The following is a 22,458-nucleotide window of genomic DNA, read 5'->3' as shown; positions in this document are numbered from 1 at the left end:
TGGGAACACAGCAGGACCTCAGTCCATGTCAATGTTGGTTTTAAAAGTTTTACATGCAGCATTTTCCAAATTAATTAGTAAACAAGTGAGAGCATGGTGGAGACGATTGGTCGCCTCCATCTCACACCAGTAGTATTGTTGCTGTCTGCGTTTCTCCATATTAAGACCACATTTTCCCCAGAAATCCTATTGTTTCCCCTTCGCCTTCCGGGGGTCTTTGGGTTTATTAAAGAGGATCAACATGTTGGAAGTGATTTTTTCCATCGGTTCTTTCCCTCCTTCCACCATCTGCTGCCAGAAACTCTGAAAGCTTTAGCTCCCGTTTGCTCCGGAAGAACAGAACGTCTTCCTGTTTTGTGCCGTAAAGCGATCCAGCAGATTTCCCTCCAAAACCGACCCGTAGCACATCGGTTTCACTCCCCTCGGAAACTAGACCTTCTAGAAGGGAGCAAGTACTTAAGAGCTTTAAAAGTTATGCCACCAGATGTCATTAGACAAGTTCTAAATGCTTTGGTTCTGTCACAGCTTGATTACTGTTTCGTGATTTGGTCCAGTGTTTCAATGAAAGAGATAAAAAAAATTACAAGAAGCTCAAAATAAAGCGGCACATTGTGCTTTAGTGCTCTTGCAGAACTAATGTAACAGACGTGCATGACAGTCTGAGTTGGCTAACTGTCAGTCAGAGATCCTCCTATGCTTTGTTAAACTTAGTTAGAAATGTAATGGTGACACGATCACCAAAGATATTATATGAAAGGATATTCTCTCAGTTTGCTCAACACAATTATCAAACACGATATGGAACAGAAAGAAGCGAAAACAAGTGTGATACAGAAAACTGTCATGTACAGAGCCATGGTCAGGTGGAATTCATTGCCAGTGCATATTGTTCAAGAGAATACTGAAGACCGGTTCAAAATTTTGTTAAAACAGTATTTCCAAATACTTCAGGAAAGAGGGGAAAGAGAAACAGATAGGAGAAGGGGAGAGAGGTAGAGAGACAATGAGAAAGAGACAGGGGAGAGAGAGACAGATAGTGAGAACAGAAAGAAAGAGAGAGAGAGGAAAATGGTGTAGGAAATCAAAATGTATGGTGAAAGTAGAAATCCCCTTGGCAGAGAATGAGAAATGTATTTTAATACCCTATTTTCTTGGAATTACATGTGTGAAAGCGCAGGATGGAAAAAAATATAATTTAAGAAGGTCATTCAGACAAGGTTATAAGTTTGCTATTATTCTTGAGGAATTGTGATTGATTTATAATTTTTGTGTTTGGCTTGGTGTCTGGATGACAATATTGTTTCTCTTCTGTATGTACTTGATTGTTAATTCAATGAGATGTGCTGTGTTGTTTGTTGTGTTTATGTGGTTATAGTGTGTATAAGTGTGTATGACTGTATGTGTGGTGGACCCCAGGAAGAATAGCCAATGCTTATGCTGGTGCTAATGGGGATCCTGATAAAGACACAAAGACGAAGTACGGAAGTACTACGAAGTACACAAAGTACGGGTTCAGCCGGTGTCCTGCTCAGGGACACTTTGCTAGGACACATGGCTGCTGATGGACACATTAACCACTGCAAGGAACAGCATCATAGAGGAAATGGCGTCATAAACATGGCTGAAGCCGGGGATAATCAGGCTGCGAGCGATAAATCAACGCCACCGTCCCCGTCAAATACTCCTAAGGTTTTCATCTTATTAATAATTATCAAGATAATATCATAAAGAGATCATTTTGGCCAAGATGATCGTAGTATGAAACTTCCATAATCGGTCTTGTCTTGTTTTTCTAAAGGGCTGAACAGTCTGCTTTCCGCTACAGACTGCCTTGCGTGGAGAAAAAAACCCAGCTGAAAACCACCAGATAAGGCAATCAGTGTGTGAAACAAGTTGGAAAATCCATTCTGCTATATTCTTATGAACTGACCCCTTCCTAAAATTCCCTGATATTCCATGACTTCCCAAGAAAATTTATCAAATTCCCTGACTTCACCTATCTCTAATCCCAAACGTTTCTTTCCCTGGGCCATAAGCACACTTAACTCCAACAAGCATTGAATGACCCCCTCACATGCAATATGATGAACTGTCTTTCTAGGGGATCCTACTGGATCTAGTGCAATAATTACATTTATTCTAGTGCAACAATTACTTCATACTAGTGCAATTATTACATTTATTCTAGTGCAACAATTACTTCATACTAGTGCAATAATTACATTTATTCTAGTGCAAAATTACATTGTATTTATTTATTACTTATTATTTTAGAACCTATGTTGTTGGCTGTGGATGTTTGTTTGCTGAGGTTGTTTTGTTTTGTTTCGGTTTTGTTTCCCTGTGTATTTTAATTGAACTGATCAGGAGTAGCGCTCCTAATTTCGTTGTATTCTGTACAATGATAATAATAAAGGCTTTCTATTCTATTCTATTCTAAATACCAAAACTCCATGATATTACAGAAATTCCACGACCAGTGGAATCGACTGATCGTACCACACAGCATCTTCAAAACAGCACATTTTACGAGTGTCCCCTCCCTCCACCCTCCCATGACTATTACATCATCTGCCCGGGACGGCCAGAGCCTCGGATGGATGATAAAGCATGGGGATGGGATTGAGGGCTTGGGCTTTACCGCGGGGGCCCAGCGGCATCGTGGATTATCCCGTATCTAACCGGAGGAGAGGAAAACCCCTCGGCTGGCCGGCTGCCTCATTACGCAACACCGTGCAGACCAGAGGCAGAGGGATAAACGACAAGCAGGATGCTGGAAAGATGGGCGTGCGCGAGAGAGAGAGAGAGAGAGAGAGAGAGAGAGAGAGAGAGAGAGAGAGGGTGAGGTAGAGAGACAAAGGGGGACAGAGGAAGAGAAAGAGATGGGAAAGAGGGGGAGAGAGACAGAGTGAGATGTAGAGAGAGACAGAGAGAGAGAAATGGGGTGAGAAACAATGAGAAAGGGGTGGGGCAGACAGAGAGAGAGAGAGGGGAAAGAGGGGGAAAGAGAAACAGATAGGAGAAGGGGAGAGAGGTAGAGAGACAATGAGAAAGAGACAGGGGGAGAGAGAGACAGATAGTGAAAGAAAGAGGGGGAGAGAGAGAGACAGGGAGAGAGAGAGAGAGGTACAGATAATGAAAGACAGGGTGAGGTAGAGAGACAAAGGGGGACAGAGGAAGAGAAAGAGATGGGAAAGAGGGGGAGAGAGACAGAGCGAGATGGAGAGAGAGAGAGAGAGAAACGGGGTGAGAAACAATGAGAAAAGGGTGGGGCAGAAAGAGAGAGGGGGGAAAGAGGGGGAAAGAGAAACAGATAGGAGAAGGGGAGAGAGGGAGGGAGGTAGAGAGACAATGAGAAAGAGACAGGGGGAGAGAGAGAGACCGATAGTGAAAGAAAGAGAGAGAGAGTGAAAGAAAGAGAGAGAGGGAGAGAGAGAGAGAAGTGTAAAAGAGAGTAAGGGAGACAGAAAAAAGGGAAAGATGTGGAGAAAGAAAGCAAAAAGGGAGGGGGGAGAGAAAGAGAGAGGGAGAGAGAAAGCAAGGCAAATAGAAATGGGGAAAAGATGGAGAGAGAGAGAGGTGTACAGATAATGAAAGACAGGGTGAGGTAGAGAGACAAAGGGGGACAGAGGAAGAGAAAGAGATGGGAAAGAGGGGGAGCGAGACAGAGCGAGATGGAGAGAGAGAGAGAAACGGGGTGAGAAACAATGAGAAAAGGGTGGGGCAGAAAGAGAGAGAGGGGAAAGAGGGGAAAGAGAAACAGATAGGAGAAGGGGAGAGAGGTAGAGAGACAATGAGAAAGAGACAGGGGAGAGAGAGACAGATAGTGAGAAAGACAGAAAGAAAGAGAGAGAGAGGAGTGTAAAAGAGAGTAAGGGAGGCAGAAAAAACGGAAAGATGTGGAGAACGACAAAGCAAAAAGGGAGGGGGGAGAGAGAAAGAGAGAGGGAGAGAGAAAGCAAGGCAAATAGAAACAGGGGAAAAGATGGAGAGAGAGAGAAAGAGAGACAGAGAGAGACAGAGAGAGCAGCAGGGAGGGGGGGAGAGAGAAAGCAAGGCAAATAGAGAAAGGGGAAAAGATGGAGAGAGAGAGAGAGAGAGAGAGAGAGAGAGAGAGAGCAGCAGGGAGAGAGAGCAGCAGGGAGGGGGGGAGAGAGAAAGCAAGGCAAATAGAAAAAGGGGAAAAGATGGAGAGTGAGAGAGAGACAGAGAGAGACACAGAGACAGAGACAGAGAGAGAAAGAGAGAGAGAGAGAGAGAGAGGGAGGCAAGGCAAATAGAAACAGGGGAAAAGATGGAGAGAGAGAGAGAGAGAGAGAGAGAGAGAGAGAGAGAGAGAGAGAGAGAGAGAGAGAGAGAGAGAGAGAGAGAGAGAGCAGCAGTGTTAGTGCTGATGGAGGGGAAAGCCTCCTCGCTCCTGTCTGTCTCTGCACTGCAGTTCAGCGTGTTTGCAAAAAAAAAAAACACGAAGCTTTTCTTTGATTACTTCCAATTTTTATTTCAGTCCAGACACTAAACCCTGTCACAGTCTGGACTTGCAAGGTTTAAAATATATAAATATGTCGCAAGGCTATGGAGACAAAATAAAAGAAAATACAAAGAACTCAAGGACTTTTAGCTGCTGCTCTTGTCCACAGCGAGGTCCGGCATCCTGTTGGCAGTGATAAGACAAATGGCTTCTGAAGATTTTTTTTTTTTTTTTTTTTTGCATTTTCGCCTTTATTTGATAGTTCAAAGAAGAGAGAGACAGACAGGGAAGACTGTGAGAGAGAGCGGGAAGACATGCGACAAACGTCCTGGGTAGGGCTGAAAATCTAAATTTTATCGAAATCGCAATATGGCCTACTGCAATTTTCAAATCGCAGGAGCCCCAATATTTGTTAAAAGGCGAAATGTGTGTCAAAATACCATTTTAAATTAAATATTGTGGTGCTGCAGAGATGTCCATGGCCTACACATCATATTCTACAGACTTAAGAAAACATCTTTGTTTGGTACAGATCCCCGCAAAAATCACACCGTAATCATTTGAATACGTTTTTCAATGAAAATGAGAATAATGATGTAAAAATGATCATTCCCTCTAATATCGCAAATCATATCGCAAGTGCAATATCAGTGAAAATAATCGCAATTAGATATTTTTTCAAAATCGTTCAGCCCTAGTCCTGGGTCATGTCTGAACCCAGGACATTGCCGTCACATGGCACTTGGTCCATGGTCTTGTGCGTCAAAACAAGGAATTACTGCTGAAACGATTAGTCGATTGACAGAAAATTAATAGATTATAATTTTGATTAATCGTTTTAGTCATTCATCAAGTAAAAATACCAAACATTTTCTGGTTTCGGCTTCACAAATGCTAAGATTTGCTTTTCTGTTTCATTATGCTATCATTATAAAATGAATACTTTGGGTTTTATTTGGCTAGTGGTCAGACTAAGTGAGACATTTGAAGAATCACTTTGGGCTCTGGTGAATTGTGATGGGCATTTATCATTATTTGTGACATTTTATAAACTAAATGATTGATCGAAAAGATTAATTGCTAACGAAAACAATTGCAGTTGCAGCCCTACAAGGAACAAGAGAGTGTTTTTCATCTGCTGGTTGAACTTGCTGCAGTTTGCCTGGATGTCCCACTTGGCGCCGGGGGCAGGAAACTGGCTCATGAGGGCGAATTTAACAGTGAGGTGGACAGTGAGGGAGCGGGCAGGTTTCTACAGAGCCCCAAGCCCAGTGAGGGTCTTCCAGTTAAAAAAGGAAAGCCTGCTGGGTTCTGGTCCTGTTTCTTTAATATGTGTTAGGCGAAGCCCTCAACAATATACTAGAACCCTGCCCTTTGATAGCCATCTTTGGGGTGCCCCTTGTACCAGCCAGTCTTACTAAGAAAGATTCTAATGTTGTTGCCTTTGCCTCACTTATAGCCCGTAGACGTAGATACCATTTCAGTGGGGAGTTTTAGCGTCCCATGAAGGTCTAAATGCCGTTTCAGAGGCTTTTCCACCCTGACAAGAAGAAACCTCTGGGGGAAACACCGGTGCGGACTGTAACTCTCGCTCAGCTGTCGATATCTCTCCGCAGAAATCAAACTGCGGGACATTTATTGCAGAGGGTGAATAAAGCGATTCTGCCTCTGCTTGCTATGTGTCGCACAACTAATTTCATCACTGCCATGTACAACCTCACCAAATCATTCCAACTACAACAACTGCTGATCAATTCACTAATCCTCATCCAATTTGTTGAAGTTCAGTATGACAGTTTTTACATGTTACACACAGGGCCTTTAATGTGTTTCCTGTTTTATAACGGATAGATTCAGACAGGCAATCTGATCTGGTTAAAGACTAATTCTGAACTGTGCTGGATAGCTGTGCTTTACTGGCTGCAGTGCCAACTCTTACGAATCGAACCCACATTTACTCGCTTTTACTAGCTTTTTGTTTTGATTGATCAGGTGTTCGTGGATGTGTGTATACTGATGGCTGTGTGCGTATGTGTGTGTGTGGTGCGTGTCCGTGTGCATGTCTACTTGTACATGTCTATTTTATTTTTCTGCTCTTATGTGTTTTTAATCTTGAGAGGAGAGAGGAGAGGACACAAGGAGAGGAGAGGAGAGGAGGAGAGGAGACAAGGAGAGGAGAGGAGAGGAGAGGAGAGGAGAGGAGAGAGGAGACAAGGAGAGGTGAGGAGAGGAGGAGAGGAGAGGAGAGGAGGAGACAAGGAGAGGAGAGGGGAGAGGAGAGGAGAGGAGAGGAGAGGAGAGGAGGAGAGGAGGAAAGGAGAGGAGAGGAGGAAAGGAGAGGAGAGGAGAGAGGAGACAAGGAGAGGAGAGGAGGAGGTTATAAATTCTAGTTTCTATAAAGCACTTTGGTACAAACTTATTTTGTTTTTTAAAGCACAATATAGCCTTGGCAAACAGGCAGGTAATTGTCAATCTTTCTCATTTTCTCTCTCAAAAAAAAAAGAAGAAAATTTCTACGTATACTACTTCGAAGAGCTTATATTCGAAGAGCTTATATTCACGTGTTTGCAACTGCTGTATAAAAGCCATAACAGCGATGAGGATGATCCTTAACTGTGACTCTGGGTATTCTGGTGCTGCCAAAGCGTTGCATCACCATCATCCACATAATCACACCACAGAGCGGCTTCTCTGGTGTTACTGCAGCAGCACTAACAAATGTTGCACCTCCAGCCCGGGTCTCCACAACCCCCGATCATCATCATCATCTAGAGTCTAGACCGGCCGAGTCTAGACAGATGGATGGAGGCTGCGTGTTGGAGGAGAGGCTGGAGCTGTGGGAGAAGAGCTGCCGGGAAAAAACGCTTGACGGAAAAGGAAGGATGAGTTTCAGGACGGAAGGAAAGAATGTTTGCTTGAATTTACACAATGGGGTTTTTTATATAGGTTTTTAATAGTTATAGGCTATATATATAGACCTATTTATATTAGTTATGCACAGTACTATTGATTCTGTTTGTATCTTTTTATGTAAGATGTATTATTATTGATTGTTAATTTCCTAAAGTTCTGTTTGTGTAGTTTATGTATTTGTGTGTGTGTGTGTGTGTGTGTGTGTGTGCGTTTGCTCATGCACTGTATCTATGGATGTTTTTGTACATGGATTGTATGACATATGTATGTGAATGTATATAATGTATGCACTCTATGTTGGGTGGTTTTACTTTTTTTATACCACCTGTGCATTTTATATTACTGTATGAATTTGTTCATATTTTTTCCCTTTTCCAAATTGCACAGATAAAATAAATAAAAAATAAATAAACAGGTTTTTTCAGGTTTCAGTGATGTGACGACCGTGTAAGTTCTTTGCCGTGTGATGGATGGATTGATTTGTGATGTTTTTTAAAGAATGTGAGACTGCAGTTCATTTTTTTTTTTCCCATGCGGCCTTGAGGTGGACGAGACAGAGAGAGAGAAACAGTCAGTCAGTCGGACAGACAGAGAGCCAGACACAGAGGCAGTGGAGGGCAGGCCAGGACGAGACGGGGGGGGGGGGGACACAATGAAACGTTATGGGACGACAGCATCGCCATGGCAACCTGCTGACACAGCGCTGTCTCGTTACAACTTCCCAACCAGCTGCCAGCTCCAACATTATATCTGCTGCCTCCAACGCTCTGTGGACAGAGTTCCTACATGTTTCCCACTTCAAAATACGACACTGTAATATATAGGCTATATGTATTTTTTTTTACCAATAGTGTACTTTACCTTGTTCTGTCAATATACTAGCAGTGTTATAAGGCTGCAAAGTAATATCTAGGATGATCGCAATATATTTCTGATATCTATTCCCATGGACTATGTACTGTAGTTATCCAATTACTATGTAACCAATCTAGCCCATGTCAATGTTCTCACTAATGTACTATAGATGTATTATAGATAATAGGCTAAACAATGTTGTACTGTTGATAGTTGGACAGTCATAGACCAGAGGTGTGACCAATTCAATACTGCTCGAGTCCCAATTCAGTCTTGAGTCACAAGTCTCAAGTCAGGTCACAAGTCTAAATGTAGATTAAGTCCAAGTCAAGTCCATGTCATCCATGTCAAGTCAAGTCAGAACAAATCAAGAGTCCAGTATCAATTTAATATTTTGAAGAAAACTAAATATCTAGGACTTTTCAATGCAATATGGTTTTAATAGGATAAAAACTTGGTAAGAGCATCATGAGTTTGATTTCTATAATCAGTTTCAACTTCAATGAATTCAATCATTCCATACAAATTCAGAAAACAGAATTTAAATTCAGTCGTCTGCTGGAACAAATCTCATCACTTTCAATCTAAGTCATTTACACAAACACAAGATCTCAAGTCAAGACTTTAGAAACCTTTTCAAGTCATCAGAGTACAAGTCAAAGTCAAGTCCCAAGTCACCAGAACCCAAGTCAAGTCTCAAGTCTTAGATTGATACTGGACTCCTGATTTGTTCTGACTTGACTTGGTGTTCTACATTTAGACTTGGGACTTGACTTGAGACTGACTTGGGACTCGAGCAAAGTTGACTTGGTCACACCTCTGCTGCTTCATTATGAAATGGATTTAAAAATCACTGGATCCACCTGCTCAGTCTGTTTCCCTGTTATTATTTTATACGCCGAGTGCATATTTATTTGGCCCGGGTTTTGAGCGGTGATGTTTGTTTGAAATTTGCTGGAGCTACGGGGCGAATAGGTTCATAAAAGTTAATAACTTTGCCCCAGCAGAGGAATAACAGCTTGTAAAAGCTAAAAAAAATATATATATATTAACACATTACAGAAATGACTGCTGTTGATTGTTCAATGGAGCATCACAATTATCTCCTGACATATTCATGGAAGTGTGAGTGTCTTTATGGATACAGAAGACCACAGGCTTAATGAAATTGCCTTGAAAATCCAGAAAAATGTCTCCCATAACTAGTTCATGGCAGCTAATAAACGCCAGAAAAGTTCATTTCCAATAACAAACAGCAAGACGCAGAACACAAACAGACACAAAGTCAGAATATAGCTTCTGTTTCAGCTTGCTAATGGGTTTTCATGTCTCTGTCTGTGTGTGTGTGTGTGTGTGTGTGTGAGAGAGTGGTTTAGGCTCGCCTGTCAGTCTATCATTATCTCGGTGAAAAAATAAACTCAAATGAGCAAACAGCAGGCGTAATGACTGTGTAAGGGTGCTGCTGCGAATTCTTTATTTGTTCAACAAAACACAAACAAGGAAACCCGATGTGACCCGACCTGCTAAAATCTGACTGAACACCAAGTCCTCCGAGACACGGGCAGAGAGGTAAAGGTCTGAAAAACATCACAAACCACATCAGACCCATCCAGTCTTTCCCTAAACACATTTTTACCTTCAGAACCAACAGAAACTACTATGATACTATGGAGCACATTCAGATGTAAACGGGGAAGGAAACCAACTATTTATACACAGTGGATGCTGGTTGATTTTTTTTTTTTTTCTTTCTGAAAACTGACCAGACACTTTTAGGGTTTTAGAATAGAATAGATTAGAATAGCAACTTCACATCCCCATGGGGAAATTTGGGTTGTGGTGTAACACATTTGAGGTGTTCACAGTAAATATAAAAACAACAAAGAGAGTAAAAAACAAATATAACCAGACAAAACAAAACGCCAGACAACAGACATCTGCAACATGCAATACACTGTATAATATGCAAATATTGTATAGGGAGATCGCATGTTCCAGACCAGCTGGAGTGAGTTCGTCAGTCAGTTTTAGCAACCAAATATATATTAAATATAGAAATATAGAGAAAAAGTAAAGATACTGGTTGCGCTCAGATGAAAGTCAATTGTAATGCAGGTGAAAGAATCAAAGTACTGTAAACTAGAAAAATGGGAACAACAACTATATGCAGAAATTTGTACATCCAGTTATTTTTTCACTTGCACCTTTAAGTTGGGCACTTATGCAATAAATTAGTTTTTCTGAACTAAAGAAACCTTTTTGTCCTAGACTTTTATTTGCAGTGTGCAGAATAGGGCTGCAACTAACGATTATTTTCGTTGTCAATTAATCAGTCGATTATTTTCTCGATTAATCGATTAGTTGTTTGGTCTATAAAATGTCAGAAAATGGTGAAAAATGTCGATCAGTGTTTCCCAAAGCCCAAGATGACGTCCTCAAATGTCTTGTTTTGTCCACAACCCAAAGATATAGAAAATATTCACATTTAAGAAGCTGGAATCAGAGAATTTTGACTTATTTTTCTTAAAAAATTACTCAAACCGATTAATCGATTAATTAAAAAGTTGGCGATTAATTTAATAGTTGACAACTAATTGAGAAATGGTCAAGTGTGTCTCTGCTCTTCAAAACAGCCAGCTAGAGCTGCGTTTGAACCGAACAACATGCATCCTATAAGGAGAAGACAAGGAACCCACATAGTGTTGAGTAAGAGGACGCTGCCCACACAGAGGCTCGTAATGAAACAATTTCCTCTCCTGATGCACAAGTGGAGACTTCCTGAGCCGATCTCCCATCCCAGGCTGCACAGCAGCAACACATCCCATATAAGAGGCTTGGTTATCATGTTTCCTGGTTCAGGGAGGAACTGTATGTATTCACAGATATGAACTGAGCTGTGGCAGGCAATAGGAAGAGTGTGGATGTTCTTACACTGAGTGATATTCTCTTTTAACATCAATTTGTTCAGTTTTGATGGCTAATGTGAGTAGATAGGATGATGTGAAAAATGTCCTGTGAAACTCAATGGGTTGAGCTCGGCACTTACAATCCCTACTGGGGTCACTAACAGGAAAATATGACCCTCATGGTACTGTCAGGTGCTTTGGATAAAAGCATCCACCAAATGGTGTATTGTTCAGTCAGGAACACTTTAGTCACAGATGAAACCATTAATTGCAACTAATGGTAATACAGTTATATTTGGCGGATATGGCCCTGCTCGAGCAGCTCCCTGCTTACCCGGCAAGCATGCTGAAGGTATAGCAGGGGCGCCATGCAAATCCCCCCATGGGAGTGGACAGAGCAGAGCCAGAGCAGCAATACTCAGTAGTGTTGACATTTAAGAGCCACCGTGGCTCGATTGCATAGACTATAACAGGTGGAGGCTGGGGAGGTGGAGGTAAAGCTTTACCAAGCAGCAGAGTGTGCAGCAGTTGTGAAGCAGGAATCAGTGTAGGAGGAGGCCATTTAAATAGACCGCCTTGTTATGAGAATGGAGTATGATTGGTGTGTGTGGTGATCAGCTGGTAGATGACTAGCAACGCGTGACGTCCGTGCCCTGCCTGAACTAACGCGATGCTTCATTTCAGTCAGGAACACTTTAGTCACAGATGAAACCATTAATTGCAACTAATGGTAATACAGTTATATTTGGCGGATATGGCCCTGCTCGAGCAGCTCCCTGCTTACCCGGCAAGCATGCTGAAGGTATAGCAGGGGCGCCATGCAAATCCCCCAAACAGAACCATATGGCAAACATAACTGGTGCAGCCGATTCTTAGTAAGTTACCAGCTGATCAATAATGAAAGATCAATGTGTAGCAACAAGCTTGTTGCAGACCTCAAGCAGTGGCACCAGACGAGCCTACATGAAAGGATGCAAGCATGCATCCTGATAGGTCATTCTACTGTTATGTGTAATATCTATGTGTAGCAGCAAGCCTGCTGCAGACCTCAGAAATTCATTATCTGAAGAATAAGGATGCAAGCATGCATCCTGAAAGAGGCCATCCTACAGTTATGTGAAATATCTATGTGAGCAGCAAGCCTGCTGCAGACCTCAGCTATCACCTACTGCTTCTTGGGAGGGATGCAAGCATGCATCCCGTGTGAGGTCATACTACCTAAATCAAAGCAGTGAAACCCAGTCAACCACCTTATGCAGCATCTCTTATGTCATATGCAATTTATTGACGACAGCAATAGTATCAATTAGGCTATATGCACTCATGGCTTTGAGCTGAGACAATATCAAGAGTCCAGTCGAATATAAGGGAGAGATTCTTTAAGGAGCGCAAAAAATCCCCCAAAACAAGAAATTGCTTCTCACTAAAATGAGCTGCATTTAACTATTGCAGACCCATGTAAAGCAACAAGCAATTGTAGTACAAGCTTACAATCCCAGCTAAGCAGCAGCATGTCAGCATTATGCTTAAATACACAGCAACACTGAATCGAAAATGGAGCTCGCCCAGCCAGCCATAATGATGCATGCTTGCACCATAATAAGAGCAAATATTCAATGCAAATACTCAGCTTAGGTGAAGTGGAGCAATGGGAACTACAACTCCCAGCATCCTTATCGGCGCCATGACGTCATTGTTTGCGATGAAATCCCATGGGAATGCCCTGGTCCGCGGTGGGGTCTAATGGCCGCTGACGCTGGCAGGAAAAGACCGGTTTCCAGGCTTGAAGCGGACATTCACGACCGAGTGAGAGCTGGATATAATGACCGGCCGTCGGCTCGAAGTAATCAGAGTTCGGACTCTCGCTCCTTTGTGAGAGTCGCGGCAGTGTCGCGGCAGGATGAGTCGCGCAAACGCCATTCTTTCCTTGACAATGCCTTCTTGAAGCGGTATTACAAGACTGTATTTTGCGAGATGGAAGCTCCGACAGCGGGTTTGGAGGCCGATGGTGCTGCCTCCTGAGATTCTTCATCTGACGAAAATGAGACATCTTGAGCCCGAGAAATCAGCGCGACCAGCGGCAACTTGTAGCAGGTAGGAGCAGCAGCATGACCAGTAACAGCAGCAGTAGCATAAAGCTTTACCAAGCAGCAGAGTGTGCAGCAGTTGTGAAGCAGGAATCAGTGTAGGAGGAGGCCATTTAAATAGACCGCCTTGTTATGAGAATGGAGTATGATTGGTGTGTGTGGTGATCAGCTGGTAGATGACTAGCAACGCGTGACGTCCGTGCCCTGCCTGAACTAACGCGATGCTTCATTTTTGGTGAGACGAAAACCCACTAAGTTGTGTATCCAGTTCCTCCACTCAGGCTCCAACTCTGATCTGGATCATGTGGGTATCGGATCCCGAGGCATGAGATCTGCTTGTACTTGAATTTGTCAGCGTTGCTATGTAGGGATGGGACAATAACCGGTATGACTACAGTATACATCAAAGTTAAAAACGTTATGATGTTATGAAAAGTTATGATACCAGCCCTAATTTGTATTACCATGACCACCGCAATTACAATGACTGAATAATAACACGCAAAAGGTCAATAGTTTACATAAATATTATGTTCTACAGTCTTATATTAAACCGTCTTTAAAAAAGACAAATGTCTTGTGATTGATATGATGAATTCGTTTTTAAGTAACTGAAGCATATTACAGCACTGTTTTTAATCATATATCAAGATAATTCTGGCCAAAATAATCGTACTATGACATTTTCATATCGGCATATGGCTTATTGCCATGACAATAAGGAAATCATACATCATTCACTTGACATGACTGTCATAATTGTGGCACCATGGCAGCTTGGCTGAGCAGTGGTAGCACGGAAGATATCAATATACAACTAGAAATAACCGCCTCGCGGTTGTATGCCTCCGCCAATAAACTTTGTTTTATCATTGCAAGGACAGTCTTTATTTATTGAACATATATAATTAATGTGATTATTAGGTCAACTTAAAGGATTTTGGTGTCTGCAAAAGTAAGTGACAGCACTTCCACCGTTTTTGTAGAATGACCCAAGATCGTTTTCTCAGCTACAGTGGTAAGCAAAACATTATGATGTCACAGTGAAGTTGACCTTTGAACTTTTGGATATAAAATGTCATCACTTCATCATTTTATCCTATTAGACATTTGTGTGAAATTTTGTCACAATTAGCATATGAATTCTTGAGTTATGGCCAAAAACTTCTTTTGGGAGGTCACAGTGACCTTGACCTTTGACCTTTGACCACCAAATTCTAATCAGTTCATCCTTGAGTCCAAGTGGACGCTTGTGCCAAATTTGAAGAAATTCCCTCAAGGCGTTCCTGAGATATCGCGTTCACGAGAATGGGACGGACAGACGGACGGACGTATGGCAGCCCAAAAACATAATGGAGAATAAAAATGGAAAAAGCCAATTATCTGACCTGATTGGTATTTGGGGAGACGCTTCAATTCAGTCAAAACTTGACAGCACAGACTGTAACCGAAATGTATTCAAAACAATGTAGAGTGATGTGAATATTGAATATCGGAGTCCCTTCACGTTAACTAGAGGACAAGCCTGCATACAGAGGGGGAGAAGCACAGTTTCTTGTCGTTTTTTGTCATAGTTTCTCGTGTCTTTTCAGCATCTCTGTCACTTCACGTTGTACGGAATATGATGCAGCTAATGCCCGAGAACAGATGTTAACAGCCATCCAAAATAACATACGAGCAGCAAATCCAGACATGAGCATGAAGGCCTGCGGTGTGAATGAATCCTCAGAGAGCTGCTGTGGACTCGGTCACATGCAGAGAGCTGTGACATGATGCGGCATGCTGGACACAAGGCCGCAGCACTGTTAAAGCCACTAAGACCATATGCGTGTCTAAGCTGGCAAATTAAACTTTCAAGTGGCTGCAGTGTGGCCCACTGCCTCGCATGGGAACCAAACAGAGCGGCTCTTATCGGGGTTACAAAGCAATATTGTACTGAATTATTCTAATGCATGTCTGTTACGCCTGTGGGCATGATCTCATATTTAGGCTAACACAGGCAAGAGCCAACATGAACCAGAATGTTTATTCCACAGCGTAAGTGTGTCGGGCTGCAGAACAAAATGGCTCTCCATCTTGTTTTGAAACACAGTTCAGTTTGGTTTCGGTAAGCTGGAGGCGTCCTGGTAAAGCAACCGAAACATATTTGGCGCTGACCCACTTTCATGATTTCAAGTACAACGGACTTGTGGTCGCAGCTTCCAGAGTTTGATGCATAACAAACTAAACAACAATAAACTGAGTGCAAAAGCGCAGTGTGCAAAATGTATTAGGAGTAGTTAATCTAAAAACCTAAGTTAGTTTAAAACTTAACAGCAGTTACTTCACAACTTAAAGTAGTAAAAACAGAAATGATTCAAGTAGAGCAGTCAGTATCATGAGGATGTCTTCATGTCTTCATTATGCAGGTGACGTCCCACACAGCTACTCTGTATGCCAGTGGAAAACTCAAGGACACCGATACTGAACCACAGCCGTCCCACTGAGCAATTTTACGCTGATTAGCCCATTAAAAAAGGCGTCTAAGTGGTTCTAAACGTCTAGGCCAAAATGAGGCTACATTGGGTTTTTAAGTGATGTTGAACTTTGAACTTGAACTGTTGAACCGGATTTCGGTGTTACACTTGTTCAAACTGAAAGGTTTAATAAACACAAAGAAAAATTCAGCAGAATGACTAGTTCTTTTATATATTGTTTCAGACTGTTCCTCCATAGAATGGCAGTGAATGGAGAGAGAAAAAAACCCCAAAAGTCTCCTCTACCAGAGCAACAGATCACAGAATCACGGATTTTGGGGGTTTTATCATGGAGGAAGAGACACAACAGCACTTTAAAGTGAAAGTTGTATTGACATCTACATCTTAGAGTGCGTCTTCTGGGGTAACTGACAAAAACTGACACAAATAAAGCATCATCTTGTACTTCTCTGGTGCATATTTTTGATATCTACAGCTGTTTGTGCATTGTTTAAAAATGTAATAATGTATTTACTGCTTGGTCTAAATCTGGGTATGCATTGCCAAAACGATCCTGGCCTGCATGAGAGCTAAAGCAGAGATGTGATGTTGAAGTGGGACAGCAGGCCCAGTAATGGTGCAGCTCGGAGCATCTAGAATGTAAAAACCCCCACAAGTGCTTTCAGCCCTCTTGTCTCTGAATTTGGCCTGGTTGTCAAGTGGATCCTCTTTAAATAACAAATTGCCAGGAATAAAGCGCGTCTTTGTCCCGGTGTGATGTCGACCCCCTTGTTCTTAGAGCCACACACAGAATATGTTGCATTGTGCGGCGCTGGCCCGGCCGCGCTCCCGCTACGCACCGCCATCTGACTTAAGATTCGCTGGAATTTAAAGCTCAACGTGCCTCAGCCGCTCTTTAATCTCCATCAGCAGCCTAGGAAAACCGGGCGACGCCTTTGATCTGACGAGGGATTACGAGACAAATGGTACCAATTGATTTCGGTTCGCGTTTTTTTTAACGTAGGCCCGCGCCAGGAAATTCCCCCCCCCGCTTTGTACGACCTTGATCAATCTGTGTTTTACAACCCGAGTGACTGGGAAGTTCCCACAGCGGTGGTCCGTCTACCTGCCAGTCCTGCTGAATCTACGGTTTGGCTGCAGATTCACTGAAGCCTCCGCTCATCTCACATCCTCCCAGTAACATAAGTAGGCTAAGCAGCATAAGAGGCCTATCAGTGTACAGTCAGCCGTTTCTGGCAAGGCCATCCCATGGACAATGACAGACATACAGACATCCCAACTCAGGCAAAAGACAAGGAGTGTCAAACCTGCCAATATATGCTCCACAACTCCTTTTGTGGGCCATTTTAAAACACCTAAGAGGCATTTTAAGCAAATAAAATAATCGTAAAAAGTTGTTTCAAAGCACCATGGTGCAGTTTCAATGCTTCCTCTTGTACAGGCTGCTCCATAGACAAAATGCAATTATACAAATCCTGTGCATGAAGGTAATTTTGATTGTGGTTCCATGCCCGTCTATATCTTGACACCAGTTTTGGATATAACAACATAAACTGGCACTTTTTCAATGCTTTATCATGGTGAAGGTCTTAAAGCTCATTCTTAACACTGACTATCACAACCGGAAACTTTACTGTTTTTGTCAACTGGGCTGATAAATCCTGAAACCCACCAGCCACTTTCACTTTTTTTACTTTTTTTAACCAGTTTCTTCACCTCCAAATGACGGCCGGCTACCAGGTTAAACGATACGGGAGACAAACCTACATGGCACACACAAGTTGGACGTTTCCTGGCTTGTGTTTTGGAGGATTCTGGGTTGAGTTTTTATTTTCACATTTCCTTGATAAGCGGTGTTAGTGTTCTAGCTGTGTTGGCCCAGCGTTGGTGCATAGACTCCAGGGGAAACTGCTGCAGTTCCTCCTCAAGCCAAGTCCCGGGCGTAACCGACTGTGTCCCCATTAAAGAGACTGGAGAAGCTGTCAGCTGCCATTAAGCCAACCGTCCGCTTTAATGTGTTTCTCCAGTCAAACCGTACCCGCTCCCCCCCCCTCCCCAACCCCCCCAACCGCCCCGCCCCGCTCCGCTCCATCCCACCACCGCTGACCGTAAACTGTCAGGACAAAACACAAACCTTTTCATTCGCCGGTTACGCTGGCAGTTGGACAGCAAACTTCAGCGGGCGCTTTAAGTGTGTCTTACCAGCCAAAGGTATTTTTTTTCAAAGACGATGTGACTGCCAAACTCTTGGCTGGTTACTTGCCAAAGTGGCTGGTAGGGCAAGTAAAGTTAGCAGCAGCAGCCAAAGATGCAGCAGTATTTTGCCGTTGGCTGGAGGTAAATTACAATTCAGACACTGCAAATCTAATGCTCATTTCTTTTACACCTTGGTCTTAAAATCTGCCATGTGGCAAGATTATATAACCACACTATTTCAGAGGCAAGCACATTTTCAGCCAAGTGGTTAATTTCCTCATTTTCAAAAACTTCCTTGTGATCGTTTACGTTTTTCTATATCGTCGATGACCGGGAGGTTGTCAGAATAATTTTTCATACTTCCCAGGCTCCTGCAGGTGACCCAGTACCACCGACTGGCTGCTCCACTGATCCACAGACAAACATTCAACAGCATTTGGCTTTTGGCTGAGGATAATCTTTTCCCCCATTCTGGTTCATAGACTTTTCCACTCCAAATCCCCACATTTTTCAGACATTGCAAATGTATTGCCTATATTTTTACACCTTGGTCTTTAGGTAAATAATATCGCAATACTGTACATATTCTTTCTGAAGCATGCACACTGCATCCAAGTGGTGAATTTCTAGACTTTAACCAAACTTCCTCATGATTTTTTTTTTTAAGATTTCCTATACTTTTAATAAACTGGCAGCTGTCAAAATCATTTTTCATACTACCTGGCTGCTCCACTGATCCACAGCCAAACATTCAACAGTATTTGGCTGTTGGCTGGGGGTAATTTTTCCATTCAGGTTCACACACTTTTCATTCAAAATTCGCACACTCGTTTTTCTAATTTTTTTTTGAATTTGCTAATTTATCACTCATTCTTTCACACCTTGGACTTGAGGCTAGAAAGCTCATATCATATTAAACACATTCTTTCAAAATTGCGGCTAAGTGGTTATTTTCCAGACTTTTTCTTCTTAGTCATTAATGTTTTTTTTCATACTTTTAACCCTGCAGCACCGACTGGCTGCTCCACCAATCAAAGCCCCTCTGTCGTCTGTCCCATTGGCTCTATTCAAAATCGGGTTCAGACCAAAGTCGAGTCTTTGAGGGACTTTTTTTTTTTTGGTTCCAACGGCAGGAATGCACAGAAGACCTCCCCTCCCCCCCCCCCCCCCCCCCCCCCCTTTTTCCCTCTTCTGTTTCGTAACCCAGCTCCCTCTCGTTTAATTAGGCTTTACCTTGTTTGAGGCTACTGGGGCGAGAACTTCTGGGACGGCATGTGAATGGGAAGGGGAGGGGTCCGACCGGAGCCGAAGGTCAGACAGTCAGTTTGGCCGCAGAACGTTCTGGAGTAAAGTGTATTTGAATGAACAAAACGAGGCCAGCGGAGGTGGTGGGTGTGGGACTGGGGAGACGCTGTGCCTCTGAGCAAGGCAGCAGAGCCTGGTCAGTGACTGCAGGTGTTCGGTGACTAATGCACTTCCATCTTCTACTGCAACCACACTGCAGCACTACCAGTCGAAAGTTTGGACACATACATTTTTCTTTATTTTTACCATTTTCCACATTTTAGAATAACAGTAAAGACATCAGAACTATGAAATAACACAAATGGAATTATGCAGCGACCAAAAAATTGTCAAATCAAAGCTATCTTATATTTTAGGTTCTTTAAAGTAGCCGCCCTTTGCCTTGATGGAAAGGCAAAGGCTTTGGAAAGAAATTCATACATAGGATCAGCTTCACTATTTATATTTGTCGAAGACAGTGGTTCTCAACGTGCGGTCCGGGGACCACCAAGGGTCCTTGAGGGGGTTCCAGGGGGTCCCCAGCAAATTGATGAATTGTTAAACTTCAGCATTATCTCATTTACAAGAAGTTAACACAATTAGAGAATGTAGAAGAATGACTGTTTTGATCATAGTTTCACTGTTATGTCTCTGCCTACAATACAGACAGTGATGGGATTCTGGACAAAATCATATCTAACAATAAAAATATTGTCCAAAAGACAAAAACTCATCAAATGGGGGTCCGTGGCTCCAATGTGGACTAAATTAGGGGTCCTTGATATGAAAAAGGTTGAGAATCACTGGTCTAAGAGACAAATTTCAAGCATTTAAGCAGAAGCCTTTAGATCAAAATGGCTTTAAGAGAATGAAAAACATAGAACATTCAGTCAGGTGGGTCCAGACCTTTGACTGGTAGTGTAAATGTCTTCAACTCTTCATTTTAAGTCTAGAAGATTTTAAATTGTATATATTTTTTTGGATGTATCGTCTAATATTTTTAGTATTTTCTGCACTGTCCTTCTGCATTGTATGTCAGCTCTTGTTGCCTTTATATCACATGTGTGAGTATTGGCTGTTGTCCAAGGGTCTCTACACCAATATAACACGACAAATACCTGTATGTTCATTGTACTCAGCGATTAAACTGATTCTAAGACTGCAATCACACCTACAGTTCATTTTCTTTGGGGCGAAACCGAAATGGAAAAGTTAAGAGTTGTTGCAACTCTGTATTTGGTTAGTTTAGTTTCAAACTGCCCAAGCAAACCGGAGCTTGTGAGCAAAAGTCACATGACTTACAAGCGGCTCCTTTATTGGACAGAGTTTTGGTGACCTGTCATCTTGCCAGGTAACAGATTTTGGCGGCAGTAACTGTACCGACTGTGCTCTTCTTCTGTGGTGTTCATACCAGTTAAGAACACATGAAGAATTAGCTGATTATGAGCATCAGTCCAGACTTCATTTTGTCCTGCTAGGCTTTCCAAGCATGAGGAACTGCTGTCTATCAGATGTCAACGTCCATCTCCGTCTACCCATAATCCCTTGCGTTTTGGGGTCATTTCCTATTGTTGCCTGGATTGCGTTCTCACTCCTAACGAACCGCACCGCAGTTCTCTTGTTAGAGGACTGAGACTCTCTGTGCCGTTATTTGGTGCCACCAGAGTTCAAATGGTATCGTTCTCACCTGGACAAACAAACCGAACCGAGGGAGGAAACACTGCAGAGTTTAAAGAAACCGCTCTGAACATGCTGGCTGTGAACGCACCCCAACTCCGACAACACTAAACATAACATTCGTGCAACAGGGTCAATGGTTCTCAATCATGTGCCATCGTGACCCAAATGTCCGCAGAGTTTTCATTCCAGCCAATCACCAACTACAGCAGCTGATTTCACCGTTTGGTTCACCTTCAGCCAGAGAGAGGAGGAACTCACAGTGAAATCAGCAGCGATTGGTTGGAATGAAAACCTGCAGACTTTCGAGTCACGACGGCGACCGGCCGAGCGTTTCATCGCACGTTCCCAACAAAACGAACGCTCTTACCTAGATACAAGGAGGCGTTCTCCTTCTTGACGTTGTCGTCCAGGTAGGTGGGTCCCAGCGTGTAGATGGGCGTGGATCCCATGCCCACCAGGATCTGGGCGATGACGAAGAGCGCCACGTACAGGTTGTGCTCGTTGCCCTCCTGGTCCCTGGGGCAGGAAGTGACGTCGACGCGGTCCCTGCCGCTGGCGTTGCTGTTCATGCACAGGCCCTCGTTGCCCGAGGACGAGTTGACCTCCTGGATCTGGTAGGGCGGGGAGATGAAGTGAGGTAAGGAGAAGAGGGCGGCGCCCACGGCGATGAAGACCCCGCCCACCGCCAGCCAGCGAGGCCTCTGGCCCCGCCCGCCGAAGTAGCTGATGAAGACGACCACCACGAGGCTCCCGATGTCGAAGCAGCTGACGAGGAGGCCCGACTCGGAGCTCCTCAGGCTGTAGCGCTTCTCGATGGTGGTGATGACGCTGCTGAGGTAGCCGGACACCATGAGCGACTGGATGAAGGTCAGGTAGCACATGCAGAACAGGAAGCAGCGCGAGTCCTGCAGGATGACGCTGAGGTACTTCCTGCTGGGCAGGCGGAACCGAGCGAGCCTGGAGGCGAAGAACCCCGGCGGTTTCCTCCTCGCCAGGTTCTTGCTCCTGCGGATCTCGGTGTTCTCCATGTAGGAGCTCGGCCGGTTCAGCGCCGCCTTCCCCGGCTTGGGCAGGTAGTCGGTTCTGGTCGGGGACTCGGCCTGGAAGGACTCGGTCTTGGCCGGCGGCCGGATGAACTCGGTGCTCTCCTCCGCCGTTATGGACATCTGCACGGAGCCGCCTAGCAAGGTCTCCTCCTGCGGCGCCGCTTCGTTCAAAACGGGCAAACTTTTGGATTTGAAGTTGGCGGCCGGTTCCTCGAGCTCGCTGGAGAAGCCGTCCTCCTTCCGCAGGGACTCCGACAGCTCCGTCTCCTCGTGGTCGGCCATCTTTTCCAGTCGAACCCGGCTTTTTTTCGGGGGTGCAAAAGTAAAACAGTCCAGTTTCAAGCCTACATTTACAGTTCAGAGGCTGTTATTATTAATAGGTGCATCTACTCCCTCAAATAGTGTCTCTGGTACCAAGAAAGGCCCAAAAAGCAAGAAGACAGCCAGAAGAAAACGGGCTCAGGGCTTCAGCATTTGCTTATCTGCAGCTCTGGCAGGACAGCCTCTGGTTCGGGTTTATCTCCTCCTGCCAGCCTCTGATGTGGA

The 22,458-nt window shown here is 43.7% G+C and overlaps 1 protein-coding gene across 1 annotated transcript in view; it reads right to left on the bottom strand.

Annotated features, from left to right (window-relative positions):
* Window positions 1-22,194, bottom strand: part of LOC139665182 (solute carrier organic anion transporter family member 5A1-like) — a 43,027-nt gene extending 20,833 nt beyond the window's left edge. The window contains exon 1 of the mRNA XM_071544167.1: window positions 21,234-22,194. Coding sequence (XP_071400268.1) covers window positions 21,234-22,194 — 961 coding nt within the window. The remainder of the gene's footprint in view (window positions 1-21,233) is intronic.
* Window positions 22,195-22,458: the final 264 nt, after the last annotated feature.

Source organism: Centroberyx affinis, unplaced genomic scaffold, assembly GCF_046629955.1.
Source record: "Centroberyx affinis isolate AG114_WGS23_722 - 3 ecotype Tasmania unplaced genomic scaffold, CSIRO-AGI_Caff_v1 ptg004480l_1, whole genome shotgun sequence".
NCBI lineage: Eukaryota > Metazoa > Chordata > Actinopteri > Beryciformes > Berycidae > Centroberyx > Centroberyx affinis.
This window is presented reverse-complemented; position numbering and strand designations above follow the sequence as displayed.